The sequence below is a fragment of the Scyliorhinus canicula genome, chromosome 1 (genome assembly GCF_902713615.1).
Source record: "Scyliorhinus canicula chromosome 1, sScyCan1.1, whole genome shotgun sequence".
NCBI classification, from domain to species: domain Eukaryota; kingdom Metazoa; phylum Chordata; class Chondrichthyes; order Carcharhiniformes; family Scyliorhinidae; genus Scyliorhinus; species Scyliorhinus canicula.
In genome coordinates, this window is record NC_052146.1 from 75811536 (window position 1) to 75828294 (window position 16759).

At 41.6% G+C, this 16759-nt stretch overlaps 1 protein-coding gene across 1 annotated transcript in view; it reads right to left on the minus strand.

Moving 5' to 3' along the window:
• The window catches only part of zgc:172271 (uncharacterized protein LOC100000381 homolog), a 183842-nt gene extending 167344 nt beyond the window's left edge, over positions 1 to 16498 (minus strand). Inside the window, exon 1 of the mRNA XM_038793393.1 lies at positions 16447 to 16498. Coding sequence (XP_038649321.1) covers positions 16447 to 16492 — 46 coding nt within the window. The 5' untranslated portion in view covers positions 16493 to 16498. The remainder of the gene's footprint in view (positions 1 to 16446) is intronic.
• Positions 16499 to 16759: the final 261 nt, after the last annotated feature.

Consider the following 16759-nt stretch of genomic DNA (forward strand, 5'->3'; position numbering starts at 1 on the left):
GAGTGAAAGAGGGGAGGTAGGAAATGGCATGGAGTGACTGTGGGCTCCTGGCTCGGACACTGGCCGTGCTAGCTGTGGCAGGGTGGGGGGGGGGGGGAGCAGCCAGGGCCAGGGGAGGGGAGGGGGAGTGGAGGGGAGAGGGAGGGCAGGCCGAGCAGCCGTGGTGCCCCCCCACAGGACCGTGCCCATCCAGGTACCAAGGGCTACATGATGGCCCCAGTTGGCACTCCCGCCAATGCATGTCTCTCCCCCCCCCCCCCCCCCCGCACCTCCGCACCCCTGCTGTGTTGTTATCTGGCCCGTCGATGCCCCGGTCTTGCTACCCGTCCCTGCTGCCAGGGGCACCGTTGGCTGGCACTGTCGTCACTGAGGTCTGCCTTGGGTGGTCCCCTGGTGGGTGGCTGCCAGTTGGGTGGATGTTCGGGGACAGGGGGGGTGTGCCCATACGGCCAGTGCCACTGTGTAGACCCAGGGATCTGGGTGGGTGGTCAGTGGGTGTTCAGTGTTTTGTTACGCTCTTGACGTAGCATAAGCTGCTTCCTTGATGTGCACTCTGACAAAGGAAAGTTCAGACTTGGAGATAGTTTTAACACATTTATTAAACTGTTAACGATTCTCCTACTTGGATTCGACTCTCCTGTTAATCCTGCTATAGCTACTCAGACTGACGAACCAGTCTGCTACAATCCAGGTGGTGGGTGTGATGTGTTTTAAATCAACCCTGTGTACTCACTGAGAGTCTCCACTGGAAAGAGGAAGATCATGTGTGCTGTGTCCTTTTATATGGGTTGGTGTAATGCCCTCCTGTGGTAGTGTCACCTTTGTGTGTATCGTGAATGCCCATTAGTCGTGTCCTATCTTACTGACCTATTGGTTGAATGTCTGTGTGTCATGTCTCTGGTGCTCCCTCTAGTGTCTATCATTAACCCCTTGTGTATTTACAGTGATGCATATCACCACATTCAGCAAGATGGCAGTCAGTGCCTGGGCACCGCCCCAGTCCTGTGGGGGGGCACCACGGCTGCTCGGCCTGCCCTCCCTCTCCCCTCCACTCCCCCTCCCCTGGCCCTGGCTGCCCCCCCCCCCCCACCCTGCCACAGCTAGCATGGCCAGTGTCCGGGCCAGGAGCCCACAGTCACTCCATGCCATTTCCTACCTCCCCTCTTTCACTCAGCAGCCAGGATGCCAGGCTCATGATTCTTAAAACCACAGGTGAACCATGCCGTTGGGAAATCAGCCCATCGGAGGTGGTGAATCGCGGAGGCCCCGGAGCATAAGGTGTCAGCCCGCATGGCAAGTGACGCATTGACACCATTTTCGAAGTGCCGGAGCATCCCGAATTGACGTCAAACCATCGCCTACCCCGATTTTGGCGTCGGAAGCTATTCTCTGCCCAATCGCGTTTCACCATTTCAGCGCGGCAAGGGGAGAATCCTGCCCGTGGTTAAGTATATTGGCCGTGCTAAATTGCCCCTTGGTGATGAAAGATGTTTAGGTTGGGTGGGGTTGTGGGGATAGGGCGGGGGAGTGGGCCAAGGTGGGGTGCTCTTTCAGAGGGTTGATGCAGACTCGATGGGCCGAATGGACTCCTTCCTCACTGTAGGGATTCTATGGATTTACAAGATATAAGGGAAAGAGCAGGGGGAAATGGTACTGCTGTGCCAAAGAATCAACACAGACACAACAGGTTGACTAGTCTCCTACTTGATGTGTTGGGTAAGCTGGGTCTGCGAGGACTGTGTTCACTGCAGCAGTGAGAGAGACTGGCTTTCAACACTTGAAGAAATGCAACTCGATTTTGTTGAACTCTTAACTATCATACATACTTCAACTGTGGGTTGACACTATGCTGACTTGACTGGAGACCTGAGGCTAACATGACCAGACTATCTTACTACCACATGGTGTTTGTTCTAGTTGCTGCTCACAAGCTCTGACTGTCTCAGAGGCTGGATCCCAATAGAGCGGGAACACTAGTGCCCTCTGGCTTTATAGTGGTCGTGTCCTGTCTGGTGATTGGCTGCTGTGTTCTGTGTGTTCACTGGTCATCCTGTGTGTCAATCACTGCCTGTCTGTGCACCGTCATATACCTGGATGTATATTATGACACTACTGTGCTGTAAGATTCTATGATAAAGCCAATGTACTATCTAAGATAATGTTAGGTAAGGTTCTGCCCAGAATGCCGCAGAGCCTAGTATGTTGAACCACAATTTCACTGCAGCATTCCAGCAAAAAACCCTTTAAGTCTGTGAAACAAAGAAAGATTTATATTCATACACCACCTTTCACAATCTCAGAATAGCCAGAAGCTCTTTTCAGCCAATTCAGCACTTTGAAGTGTAGTCACTGTTGTAAATTACGTTGTCAGCACGTTACACAGCACAACAGAACTTCCAGTTTTATAACGCCTTTGACATGTTAAAATGCCCCAATGTGTTTCATAGCAGCATTATAAAGCAGAACTTGATGCTGAGCCACATAAAAGGAACCAGATAAAAGCTTGGTCAAAGAGGTAGATTTTAAGGGGTGTCTTAAGGGAGGAAGGAGAAATAGAGACATGGAGATTGAAGGGTGCAATTGCCGAGATTAGGCAGCTGATAGCTTGGCTACCAAATGTGGAGTGATTAAAATAGGAATGGTCAAGTGACCAGGATTAGAGGCGCACACATGGCACTGGAGAGTTGTGGGGCTCGAAGGGATTACAGCGGCAGGAAGGGGAAAGGAAACAAGGACAGAATTTTTACCTGAGGAAGGAGCAGTGCTCCGAAAGCTAATGTTTGAAACAAACATGTTGGACTTTAACCTGGTGTTGTAAGACTTCTTACTGAATTTTTAAAACCAGGCATTGCTTAACCAGCAGCCAAACAGTTCAGGTAACACCAGGATGACAGGTAAATAGGTCATAGTGGGATAAGGATGTGAGCAGCAGAGCTTTGGATGATGTCGGGTTATGGAAAATAGATACCAGCCAGGAGTGAGTTGGAATAGTCAAGTCTAGGGGTAGCAATGGAAGGTGAGAGGGCTGCGGCAACAGAGGAGCTGAGCCAGTGAAGTCGGACGATATTGCAGAGTTGGAAAGATGTGGTCGGAAGCTTTCTCAGCGTTCAAATGTGACACCGGGTTGCAAACAGTGTGGTTGAGTCTCAGTCAACTGCTGGGTAAAGACCATAAATAAAACCATAAAACATAGGAGCAGAATTAGGCAACTCGGCCCACAAAGTCTGCTCTGCCATTCAATCATGGCTGATATTTTTCTTATCCCCATTCTCCTGCCTTCTCCCCATAATCCCTGATCCCCTTATTAATCAAGAACATATGTATCTCTGCCTTAAAGACACTCAGTGATTTGTCCTCCACAACCTTCTGCAGCAAAGCGTTCCACAGATTCACCACCCTCTGTCTGAACAAATTCCTCCTCATCTTTGTTTTAAAGGATCATCCCTTTAGTCTGAGATGGTGTCCTCTGGTTCTAGTTTTTCCTACAAGTGGAAACATCCTCTCCACATCCATTCTATCCCGGCCACGCAGTATCCTGTAAGTTTCAACAAGAGCCCACCTCATCCTTCTAAACTCCAAGGGGTACAGACCCAGAGTCCTCAACCATTCCTCATACAACAAGCTGTACATTCCAGGGATCATTCTTGAGAACCTCCTCTGGACCCTCTCCAAGGCCAGCACATTCCTCCTTAGATACGGGGCGCAGAACTGCTCACAATAGTCCAAATGGGGTCTAACCAGAGCCTTATACAGCCTCAGATGAACATCCCTGGGATGGAGTTGGTGGCTAGGGAACAGAAGACAATGGCCAGTAAATTACACCGTGTAGTATATTACCAGTATATTGCCAGTATATTACACTGTGTAGTATATTACCAGTATATTACACTCTGTAGTATATTGCCAGTAAATTACACTGTGTAGTATATTACCAGTATATTACCAGTAAATTACACTGTGTAGTATATTACCAGTATAATACACTCTGTAGTATATTACCAGTATATTACACTCTGTAGTATATTACCAGTATATTACACTCTGTAGTATATTGCCAGTAAATTACACTGTGTAGTATATTACCAGTATATTACCAGTAAATTACACTGTGTAGTATATTACCAGTATATTACACTGTGTAGTATATTACCAGTATATTACACTCTGTAGTATATTGCCAGTAAATTACACTGTGTAGTATATTACCAGTATATTACCAGTAAATTACACTGTGTAGTATATTACCAGTATAATACACTGTGTAGTATATTACCAGTATATTGCCAGTAAATTACACTGTGTAGTATAGTACCAGTATATTACCAGTAAATTACACTGTGTAGTATAGTACCAGTATATTACCAGTATAATACACTGTGTAGTATATTACCAGTATAATACACTGTGTAGTATATTACCAGTATATTACACTCTGTAGTATATTACCAGTATATTACACTCTGTAGTATAGTACCAGTATAATACACTGTGTAGTATATTACCAGTATATTACACTCTGTAGTATAGTACCAGTATAATACACTCTGTAGTATAGTACCAGTATAATACACTGTGTAGTATATTACCAGTACATTACACTTTGTAGTATAGTACCAGTATATTGCCAGTAAATTACACTGTGTAGTATATTACCAATATATTACCAGTTTATCACACAATGTAGTATGTTACCAGTAAATTACACCGTGTAGTATATTACCAATAAATTACACTGTGTAGTACATTACTAGCATATTACACGGTGTGGTATAGTACCAGTAAATTACACTGCTTAGTATAGACCAGTATATTACACTGTGTAGTTTATTACTAGTATATTACACTGTGTAATATTTTACCAGTAAATTACACTGGGAAATATATGACCAGTAAATTACACTGTGTAGTATATTATCAGTAAATTACACTGGGAAATATATGACCAGTAAATTAGAACATAGAACATAGAACATAGAACATTACAGCGCAGTACGGGCCCTTCGGCCCTCGATGTTGCGCCGACCTGTGAAACCATCTGAAGCCTATCTGACCTACACTATTCCATTTTCATCCATATGTCTATCCAGTGACCACTTAAATGCCCTTAAATTTGGCGAGTCTACTACTGTTGCAGGCAGGGCGTTCCACACCCCTACTACTCTCTGAGTAAAGAAACTGCCTCTGACATCTGTCCTATATCTATCACCCCTCAATTTAAAGCTATGTCCCCTCGTGTTGGTCATCATCATCCGAGGAAAAAGACTCTCACTGTCCACCTTATCTAACCCTCTGACTATCTTATATGTCTCTATTAAGTCACCTCTCAGCCTTCTCCTCTCTAACGAAAACAACCTCAAGTCGCTGAGCCTTTCCTCGTAAGACCTTCCCTCCATACCAGGCAACATCCTAGTAAATGCCCTAGTTAAGGGCAGCACGGTAGCCTTGTGGATAGCACAATCGCTTCACAGCTCCAGGGTCCCAGGTTCGATTCCGGCTTGGGTCACTGTCTGTGCGGAGTCTGCACATCCTCCCCGTGTGTGCGTGGGTTTCCTCCGGGTACTCCGGTTTCCTCCCACAGTCCAAAGATGTGCGGGTTAGGTGGATTGGCCATGATAAATTGCCCTTAGTGTCCAAAATTGCCCTTGGTGTTGGGTGGGGTTACTGGGTAATGGGGATAGGGTGGAGGTGTTGACCTTGGATAGGGGATAGGGGGTAGGGTGCTCTTTCCAAGAGCCGGTGCAGACTCGATGGGCCGAATGGCCTCCTTCTGCACTGTAAATTCTATGTAAATCTCCTCTGAACCCTTTCCAAAGCTTCCACATCCTTCCTATAATGTGGTGACCAGAACTGCACGCAGTATTCCAGGTGCGGCCGCACCAGAGTTATGTACAGCTGCAGCATGACCTTGTGGTTCCGAAACTCAATCCCCCTGCTGATAAAGGCTAGCACACCATATGCCTTCTTAACAGCCCTATTAACCTGGGTGGCAACTTTCAGGGATGTATGTACCTGGATGCCGAGATCTCTCTGTTCATCTACACTACCAAGAATCTTGCCATTAGCCCAGTACTCTGCATTCCTGTTACTCCTTCCAAAGTGAACCACCTCACACTTTTCCACATTAAACTCCATCTGCCACCTCTCAGCCCAGCTCTGCAGCTTATCTATGTCCCTCTGTATCCTATAACATCCTTCAGCACTATCCACAACTCCACCGACCTTCGTGTCATCTGCAAATTTACTAACCCATCCTTCTACACCCTCTTCCAGGTCATTTATAAAAATGACAAACAGCAGTGGCCCCAAAACTGATCCTTGTGGTACACCACTACAGTAGTCCCCCTTTATAACGCGGGTGTTGGGGTCCAAGACAGCCACCCGCGTTGTATCCGAGCCGCGGATATCCATGATGGGGGTTTTAAATTTATTTAAAATCTATGCATGCGCTTCCCATTGTGAGTCTACGGGGGGGGGGGGGGCGGGGGGAGAGGTCAGACCCCCGTAGACTCACAATGGGAAGCGCTAGCATAGATTTTTAAATAAATTTAAAACCCCCATCGTGGATCCAATTAAAATTTCAGCGGCCGGCTCACTTTGATCCGGAGAAGGAAGCTGCTCTCACTGAAATCAGCCGGCCGCTGAAATTGACACTGCCGGCTGCTCTCTCCCTCCAATCCAACTTTTAAGTTTTAATGTTTCTGATTGGAGGGAGAGAGCAGCCGGCAGTGTCAATTTCTTTTTTTTTCCTCCGGCTTGCCCCCTCTCCCCCCACATCCTCCAACTAGACCCCTCTCCCCCCACACCCTCCAACTCGCCCCCTCTCCCCCCCCCCCAACACCCTCCGGCTCGCCCCCTCTCCCCCCACACCCTCCGGTTCGCCTCCTCTCCCCCCACACCCTCCGGCTCGCTCCCTCTCCCCCTCTCCCCCACACCCTCCTGCTCTCCCCCACAGCGTCCAGCTCACCCCCTGTCCCCCCACACCCTCCGGCTCGCCCCCTCCCCACACCCTCCGGCTCGCCCCCTCCCCCCCCCCTCCCCCAACACCCGCAGGGCCCCCCTCTCTCCCCCAACACCCGCAGGGCCCTCCTCTCTCCCCCAACACCCGCAGGTCCACCCTCTCTCCCCCACACTCCCAGGGGCGTCTCCCCCACACCCAGAGGGGGGTCTCCCCCACACCCGCCCACACCCGCTCCCCCCCAACACCCGCCCCCCCACCTCTCCCCCCCAACACCCGCAGGGCCCCCCTCTCTCCCGCAACACCCGCAGGGCCCCCCTCTCTCCCCCACACCCCCAGGGGGGTCTCCTCCACACCCACAGGGGGGTCTCCCCCACACCCGCCCCCCTCCTCTCCCCCCCAACACCCGCCCCCCCTCTTCTCCCCCCCAACACCCGCCCCCCCTCTTCTCCCCCCCCCAACACCCGCCCCCCCCTTCTCCCCCCCAACACCCGCCCCCCTCTTCTCCCCCCCCCAACACCCGCCCCCCCTCTTCTCCTCCCCCCCCAACACCCGCCCCCCCTCTTCTCCCCCCCAACACCCGCCCCCCCCCCCCCTCGGCAGTGTCAATTTCAGCGGCCGGCTGATTGTTTCAGTGAGAGAGCAGCTTCCCTCTCCGGATCAAAGTGAGCCGGCCGCTGAAATTGACACTGCCGGCTGCTCTCTCCCTCCAATCCAACTTTTAAGTTTTAATGTTTCTGATTGGAGGGAGAGAGCAGCCGGCAGTGTCAATTTCAGCGGCCAGCTCACTTTGATCCAGAGAGGGAAGCTGCTCTCACTGAAATAATCAGCCGGCCGCTGAAATTGACACAACTGACAGTTGGGGTCCATAAGCCCCCCCGCGGTATATCGCGAACCGCGGTATTGCGGAGCGCGGTATAACGGGGGACTACTGTAGTAAGATGCCACTCCAGGATGAACATTTGCCATCAACCACCACCCTCTGTATTCTTTCAGCTAGCCAATTACTGATCCAAACCGCTAAATCACCTTCAATCCCATACTTCCTTATTTTCTACAATAGCCTACCGTGGGGAACCTTATCAAACGCCTTACTGAAATCCATATACACCACATCAACCGCTTTACCCTGATCCACCTGTTTGGTCACCTTCTCAAAAAACTCAATAAGGTTTGTGAGGCATGACCTACCCTTCACAAAACCGTGTTGACTATCGCTAATCAACTTGTTCTTTTCAAGATGATTATAAACCCTATCTCTTATAACCTTTTCCAACATTTTACCCACAACCAAAGTAAGGCTCACAGGTCTATAATTACCAGGGTTGTCTCTACTCCCCTTCTTGAACAAGGGGACAACATTTGCTATCCTCCAGTCTTCCGGCACTATTCCTGTCGACAAAGACGACATAAAGATCAAGGACAAAGGCTCTGCAATCTCTTCCCTGGCTTCCCAGAGAATCCTAGGATAAATCCCATCTGGCCCAGGGGACTTATCTATTTTTACACTTTCCAAAATTGCTAACACCACCTCCTTTTGAACCCCAATTCCATCTAGCCTGGTCGACTGAACCTGAGTGTTCTCCTCGACAACATTGTCTTTCTCCAGTGTAAACACTGACGAAAAATATCCATTTAACGCTTCCCCTATCTCCTCTGATTCAACACACAACTTTCCACTACTATCCTTGATTGGCCCTAATCTTACTCTAATCATTCTTTTGTTCCTGATATACCTATAGAAAGCCTTAGGGTTTTCCTTGATCCTATCCGCCAACGACTTTTCGTGTCCTCTCCTCGCTCTTCTTAATTCTCCCTTTAGGTCCTTCCTGGCTAACTTGTAACTCTCAAGTGCCCTAACTGAGCCTTCATGTCTCATCCTAACATAAGCCTTCTTCTTCCTCTTGACAAGTGCTTCAACTTCCTTAGTAAACCACGGCTCCCTTGCTCGACAACTTCTTCCCTGCCTGACAGGTACATACTTATCAAGGACATGCAGTAGCTGTTCCTTGAAAAAGCTCCACATTTCGATTGTACCCATCCCCTGCAGTTTCCTTCCCCATCCTATACATCCTAAATCTTGCCGAATAGCATCATAATTGCCTTTCCCCCAGCTATAATTCTTGCCTTGCGGTATATACCTATCCCTGCCCATTGCTAAAGTAAACATAACCGAGTTGTGATCACTATCACCAAAGTGCTCACCTACATCTAAATCTAACACCTGGCCGGGTTCATTACCCAGTACCAAATCCAATGTGGCCTCGCCCCTTGTTGGCCTGTCTACATACTGTGTCAGAAAACCCTCCTGCACACACTGTACAAAAACTGACCCATCTATAGTACTCGAACTATAGTATTTCCAGTCAATATTTGGAAAGTTAAAGTCCCCCATAACAACTAGCCTGTTACTCTCGCTCCTGTCAAGAATCATCTTTGCAATCCTTTCTTCTACATCTCTGGAACTATTTGGAGGTCTATAGACAACTCCCAACAGGGTGACCTCTCCTCTCCTGTTCCTAACCTCGCCCCATACTACCTCAGTAGACGAGTCCTCAAACGTCCTTTCACAATTACACTGTGTAGTATATTACCAGTATATTACCAGTATATTACACCATGTAGTATATTACCAGTACATTACACTGTGTAACAGCTGGCTAATGCCAGCAGCGCGGGTTCAATTCCCGTACTGGCCTCCCCGAACAGGCGACGGAATGTGGCAACTAGGGGATTTTCACAGTAACTTCATTGAAGCCTACTTTTGATAATAAACGATTATTATTATTATTACTAGTAAATTACACTGTGTAGTGTATTACCATAACATTACACTTTGTAGTATATTACCAGTATATTGCCAGTAAATTATGCTGTGCAGTACATTACCAGTATATTACCAGTATATCGCACTGTGTAGTATATTACCAGTAAATTACACTGTGTAGTATATTACCAGTAAATTTCACTGTATAGTATATTACCAGTATATCACACTGTGTAGTACATTACCAGTATATTACCAGTATATTACACTGTGTAGTATATTACCAGTATATTACACTGTGTAGTACATTACCAGTATATTACACTGTGTAGTATATTACCAGTATATTATGCTATGTAGTATATTACCAGTATATTATGCTATGTCGTATATTACCAGTATATTATGCTATGTAGTATATTACCAGTATATTATGCTATGTAGTATATTACCAGTATATTACACTGTGTAGTATATTACCAGTATATTATGCTATGTAGTATATTACCAGTATATTATGCTATGTAGTATATTACCAGTATATTATGCTATGTAGTATATTACCAGTATATTACACTGTGTAGTATATTACCAGTATATTATGCTATGTAGTATATCACCAGTATATTATGCTATGTAGTATATTACCAGTATATTATGCTATGTAGTATATTACCAGTATGTTACACTGTGTAGTATATTACCAGTATATTACACCGTGTAGTATATGACCAGTACATTACACTGTGTGGTATAGTAACATTGTCGAGCTGGTTTAGCACAGTGTGCTAAACAGCTGGCTAGGAATACAGATCAATGCCAGCAGCGTGGGTTCATTTCCCGCACCGGCCTACAGGTGCCGAACAGGCACCGAACAGGTGACTGGGGGCTTTTCACAGTAACTTCATTGATGCCTACGTTTGATAATAAGTTATTAATATTATTATTATTATTATTACCAGTAAATTACATTGTGTAGTATGTTACCAGTAAATTTCACTGTGTAGTATATTACCAGTACATTACGCTTTGTAGAATAGTACGAGTATATTGCCAGTAAATTACACTGTGTAGTATGTACCAGTAAATTACACTATGCAGTATATTACCAGTAAATTATACAGTGCAGTATATTACCAGTAAATTATACAGTGCAGTATATTACCAGTAAATTATACAGTGCAGTATATTACCAGTATATTACACTGTTTGGTATATTACCATTGTGGTGTTGGTTTAGCACAATGGGCTAAACAGCTGGCTAGGAATGCAGATCAATGCCAGCAGCGTGGGTTCATTTCCCGTACCGGCCTCCCCGAACAGGCGCCAGAATGTGGCGACTAGGGGCTTTTCACAGTAACTTCATTGAAGCCTACTTTTGATAATAAGCGATTATTATTATTACTACCAGTAAATTACACTGTGCAGTATATTACCAGTAAATTACACTGTGTAGTATATTACCAGTACATTACACTTTGTTGTATAGTACCAGTATAGTACCAGTAACTTACGCTGTGTAGTATATTACCAGTAAATTACACTGTATAGTATATACCAGTACATTACAATGTGTAGTATATTACTAGTATATTACCAGTAAAATACACTTGTAAAGCAAAAATGGGAAAATATGTAATTTGAAACATGGAAGTCTGGTAAAACCTGACCTGAGGGTACATGAGAAAATGTAGGGAAAAATCCCACAAACGGTTAACAGCAGCTGCAAAAGAAGGTTTTGAAATGCAGATAGCCTTTATCAAACAGGTGTTAAGAAAACAGCTTGTGCCTGCTCAAGCTGTAAAACTGATGCCTCTCTTTCAAGTCAAAGCAGTTTGAACTTTTCGTTACATGGAAAGAAACAATATTTTGCACCTTCTTTGAAGTTAATTATTTTAGTAATCTGCTAAGAAAGAATTGCCAGGATCTTCAGTTGAATTGGGTGACAAATGTTTAGGTGTGAAATCCTGCTGACACCAGTTGAATATGGGAAGCTGGAGACGACGTGTCCACGAGTGCACAGGTTAAACCCAAATCGATGCCAGAATTCTGACAAGCTAAGGGCACTGTTTGGTAATAAAGCAACTTTAGAAGTGACAAGAACCAGAAACCCTCAAGGATCAAAGCACTTTTCAACATTACAAAGGAAAAAAATTTAATCAGAGTTCGATGAGCTAAAGTCATGCTCAACATGAATGCATAGTCATGTTAGAAGTAATTAAGATTAAAGGTACCTTGAACAATCAAGAGCAAAACAAAGTTACTTTACGATAATGTCATATAAACTTAATAACTGTGGTAAGGGAAATATAAACCCTAAGTTGGTAACAGCCAGCAGAGTCAGCTCTCATAGCTACCCTTGGTACATGGGACGGATAGAACACAGAAACTGAGCAGAACAGCGAATCCATTGGAGGAAGACCAAAAGTTAATAAAGAGAGATTGTCAAGGTAGACCTGAGGGTCTTTTCAACCAACCAGAAGAATCCAGAAGCAAGACCTTTTTATTTTTCTGTAAAGACAGTGATTGCATCATTTAAAAGAAAAAAAATCTAATAATAAAATAACTTAAAGTTTTAACCTGAAACAGTGGTTATTACAAAGTCGACTTTACCTACTTAGCAACGCGGGACCCAGGTTCAATGCTACTAAGTGGTAAGTAGATGAAATCTTCTATGAAGATGGAATAACTTGAAAATATAGATTGACCCGAATAGCACCCGCTTAAGTCTGCATAGGTGTCAGAGAGTGGGAATCTCTGTTCACCATTTAGAATGTCTTATTGAACCTTTTTGGTATAGGGGAGATTTTAAGAATAGTGGTGATTTTTTTACTTCACACTGCGTAGTATGGTACCAGTATATTACATTGTGTAGTATAGTACCAGTATATTACTAATAAATTATGCTGTGTAGTATATTACCAGTATTTTACCAGTAAATTACACTGTGTAGTATATTACCAGTATATTACACTATGTAGTATATTACCAGTATATTATGCTATGTAGTATATTACCAGTATATTATGCTATGTAGTATATTACCAGTATATTACACTATGTAGTATATTACCAGTATATTATGCTATGTAGTATATTACCAGTATATTACACTATGTAGTATATTACCAGTATATTACACTGTGTAGTATATTACCAGTATATTACACTACGTAGTATATTACCAGTATATTACACTGTGTAGTATATTACCAGTATATTACACTGTGCAGTATATTACCAGTAAATTACACTGTGTAGTATATTACCAGTAAATTACACTGTGTAGTATATTACCAGTAAATTACACTCTGTAGTGTATTACCAGTATATTACACTGTGTAGTATATTACCAGTATATTACACTGTGCAATATATTACCAGTATATTACACTATGTAGTATATTACCAGTCTATTATGCTATGTAGTATATTACCAGTATATTACACTGTGTAGTATATTACCAGTATATTACACTGTGTAGTATATTACCAGTATATTACACTCTGTAGTATATTACCAGTAAATTACACTGTGTAGTATATTACCAGTATATTACACTCTGTAGTATATTACCAGTATATTATGCTATGTAGTATATTACCAGTATATTACACTGTGTAGTATATTACCAGTATATTATGCTATGTAGTATATTACCAGTATATTACACGGTGTAGTATATTACCAGTATATTACACTGTGTAGTATATTACCAGTATATTACACTATGTAGTATATTACCAGTATATTACACTGTGCAGTATATTACCAGTATATTACACTGTGTAGTATATTAACAGTATATTATGCTATGTAGTATATTACCAGTATATTACACGGTGTAGTATATTACCAGTAAATTACACTGTGTAGTATATTGCCAGTATATTACACTGTGTAGTATATTACCAGTATATTACACTGTGTAGTATATTACCAGTATATTACACTGTGCAGTATATTACCAGTATATTACCAGTATATTACACTGTGTAGTATATTACCAGTATATTACACTGTGTAGTATATTACCAGTATATTACACTGTGTAGTATATTACCAGTATATTACCAGTATATCACACGGTGTAGTATATTATCAGTATATTACACTTTGTAGTATATTACCAGTATATTACACTGTGCAGTATATTACCAGTATATTACCAGTATATTACACGGTGTAGTATATTATCAGTATATTGCACTATATAGTATATTACCAGTATATTACACTGTGCAGTATATTACCAGTATATTACACTGTGTAGTAGATTACCAGTATATTACCAGTATATTACACTGTGTAGTATATTACCAGTATATTACACTGTGTAGTATATTACCAGTATATTACCAGTATATTACATGGTGTAGTATATTATTAGTATATTACACTGTGCAGTATATTACCAGTAAATTACACGGTGTAGTATATTACCAGTTTATCACACAAAGTAGTATATTACCAGTAAATTACACGGTGTAGTATATTACCAGTATATTACACGGTGTAGTATATTACCAGTAAATTACACTGTGTAGTATATACCAGTATATTACACGGTGTAGAATATTACCAGTAAATTACACTGTGTAGTAAATACCAGTATATTACACGGTGTAGTATATTACCAGTAAATTACACTGTGTAGTATATACCAGTATATTACACGGTGTAGTATATTACCAGTAAATTACACTGTGTAGTATATTACCAGTAAATTACACTGTGTAGTATATTACCAGTACACTGTGTATAATACACTGTGTATAATACACTGTGCAGTATATTACCAGTAAATTACACTGTGTAGTATATTACCAGTATATTACACTGTGTAGTATATTACCAGTATATTACACTATGTAGTATATTACCAGTATATTATGCTATATAGTATATTACCAGTATATTACACTATGTAGTATATTACCAGTATATTACACTGTGTAGTATATTACCAGTATATTACACTATGTAGTATATTACCAGTATATTACACTGTGTAGTATATTACCAGTATATTACACTGTGCAGTATATTACCAGTAAATTACACTGTGTAGTATATTACCAGTAAATTACACTATGTAGTATATTACCAGTAAATTACACTCTGTAGTGTATTACCAGTATATTACACTGTGTAGTATATTACCAGTATATTACACTGTGCAGTATATTACCAGTAAATTACACTGTGTAGTATATTACCAGTAAATTACACTATGTAGTATATTACCAGTAAATTACACTCTGTAGTGTATTACCAGTATATTACACTGTGTAGTATATTACCAGTATATTAGACTGTGCAATATATTACCAGTATATTACACTATGTAGTATATTACCAGTATATTACACTATGTAGTATATTACCAGTAAATTACACTCTGTAGTGTATTACCAGTATATTACACTGTGTAGTATATTACCAGTATATTACACTGTGCAATATATTACCAGTATATTACACTATGTAGTATATTACCAGTATATTACACTATGTAGTATATTACCAGTATATTACACTATGTAGTATATTACCAGTATATTACACTATGTAGTATATTAACAGTATATTACACTGTGTAGTATATTACCAGTATATTACACTGTGCAATATATTACCAGTATATTACACTATGTAGTATATTACCAGTATATTACACTGTGTAGTATATTACCAGTATATTACACTGTGTAGTATATTACCAGTATATTACACTGTGCAGTATATTACCAGTATATTACACTGTGTAGTATATTACCAGTATATTACACTGTGAAATATATTACCAGTATATTACACTATGTAGTATATTACCAGTATATTACACTGTGTAGTATATTACCAGTATATTACACTGTGTAGTATATTACTAGTATATTACACTGTGTAGTATATTACCAGTATATTACACTCTGTAGTATATTACCAGTAAATTACACTGTGTAGTATATTACCAGTATATTACACTCTGTAGTATATTACCAGTATATTACACTGTGTAGTATATTACCAGTATATTACACTCTGTAGTATATTACCAGTAAATTACACTGTGTAGTATATTACCAGTATATTACACTCTGTAGTATATTACCAGTATATTATGCTATGTAGTATATTACCAGTATATTACACTGTGTAGTATATTACCAGTATATTATGCTATGTAGTATATTACCAGTATTTTACACGGTGTAGTATATTACCAGTATATTACACTGTGTAGTATATTACCAGTATATTACACTATGTAGTATATTACCAGTATATTACACTGTGCAGTATATTACCAGTATATTACACTGTGTAGTATATTACCAGTATATTATGCTATGTAGTATATTACCAGTATATTACACTGTGCAATATATTACCAGTATATTACACTGTGCAATGTATTACCAGTAAATTACACTCTGTAGTACATTACCAGTATATTACACTGTGTAGTATATTACCAGTATATTACACTGTGTAGTATATTACCAGTATATTACACTGTGCAATATATTACCAGTAAATTACACTCTGTAGTACATTACCAGTATATTACACTGTGTAGTATATTACCAGTATATTACACTGTGTAGTATATTACCAGTATGTTATACAGAGTGCACTAGCAGTACATTATGCAGTGAAATACATTACCAATATTGGTTAGCATGTTCTAATTGTACAAGTTGAAGAGAGCAAACTTACCTAAAGCAATTGCAATGAAAGGGATTAAAACAATTGCTCCCTTCATGCTGCAATCTTCAATGTTTCTCTTCACTTCTCACGGCCAATCTCCACACTCTGGTGATAGTTTCCAGCAAAGTGCGGTGTGAGGTACGACTCAGAGAGCTGCATACATTCCCATTAGCATACAAACTGCATTCCAGGCTGTACCTGGCAAGAACTGGGTCCAAAGCAAGTTTAGGACTAGGAAGTAGTGCCCTATCCTTCACTGAAAAAATGACATTCGGAAGCTGACAGTAACTGGATTTGAAATCACAAATCTTCATATGGAAAT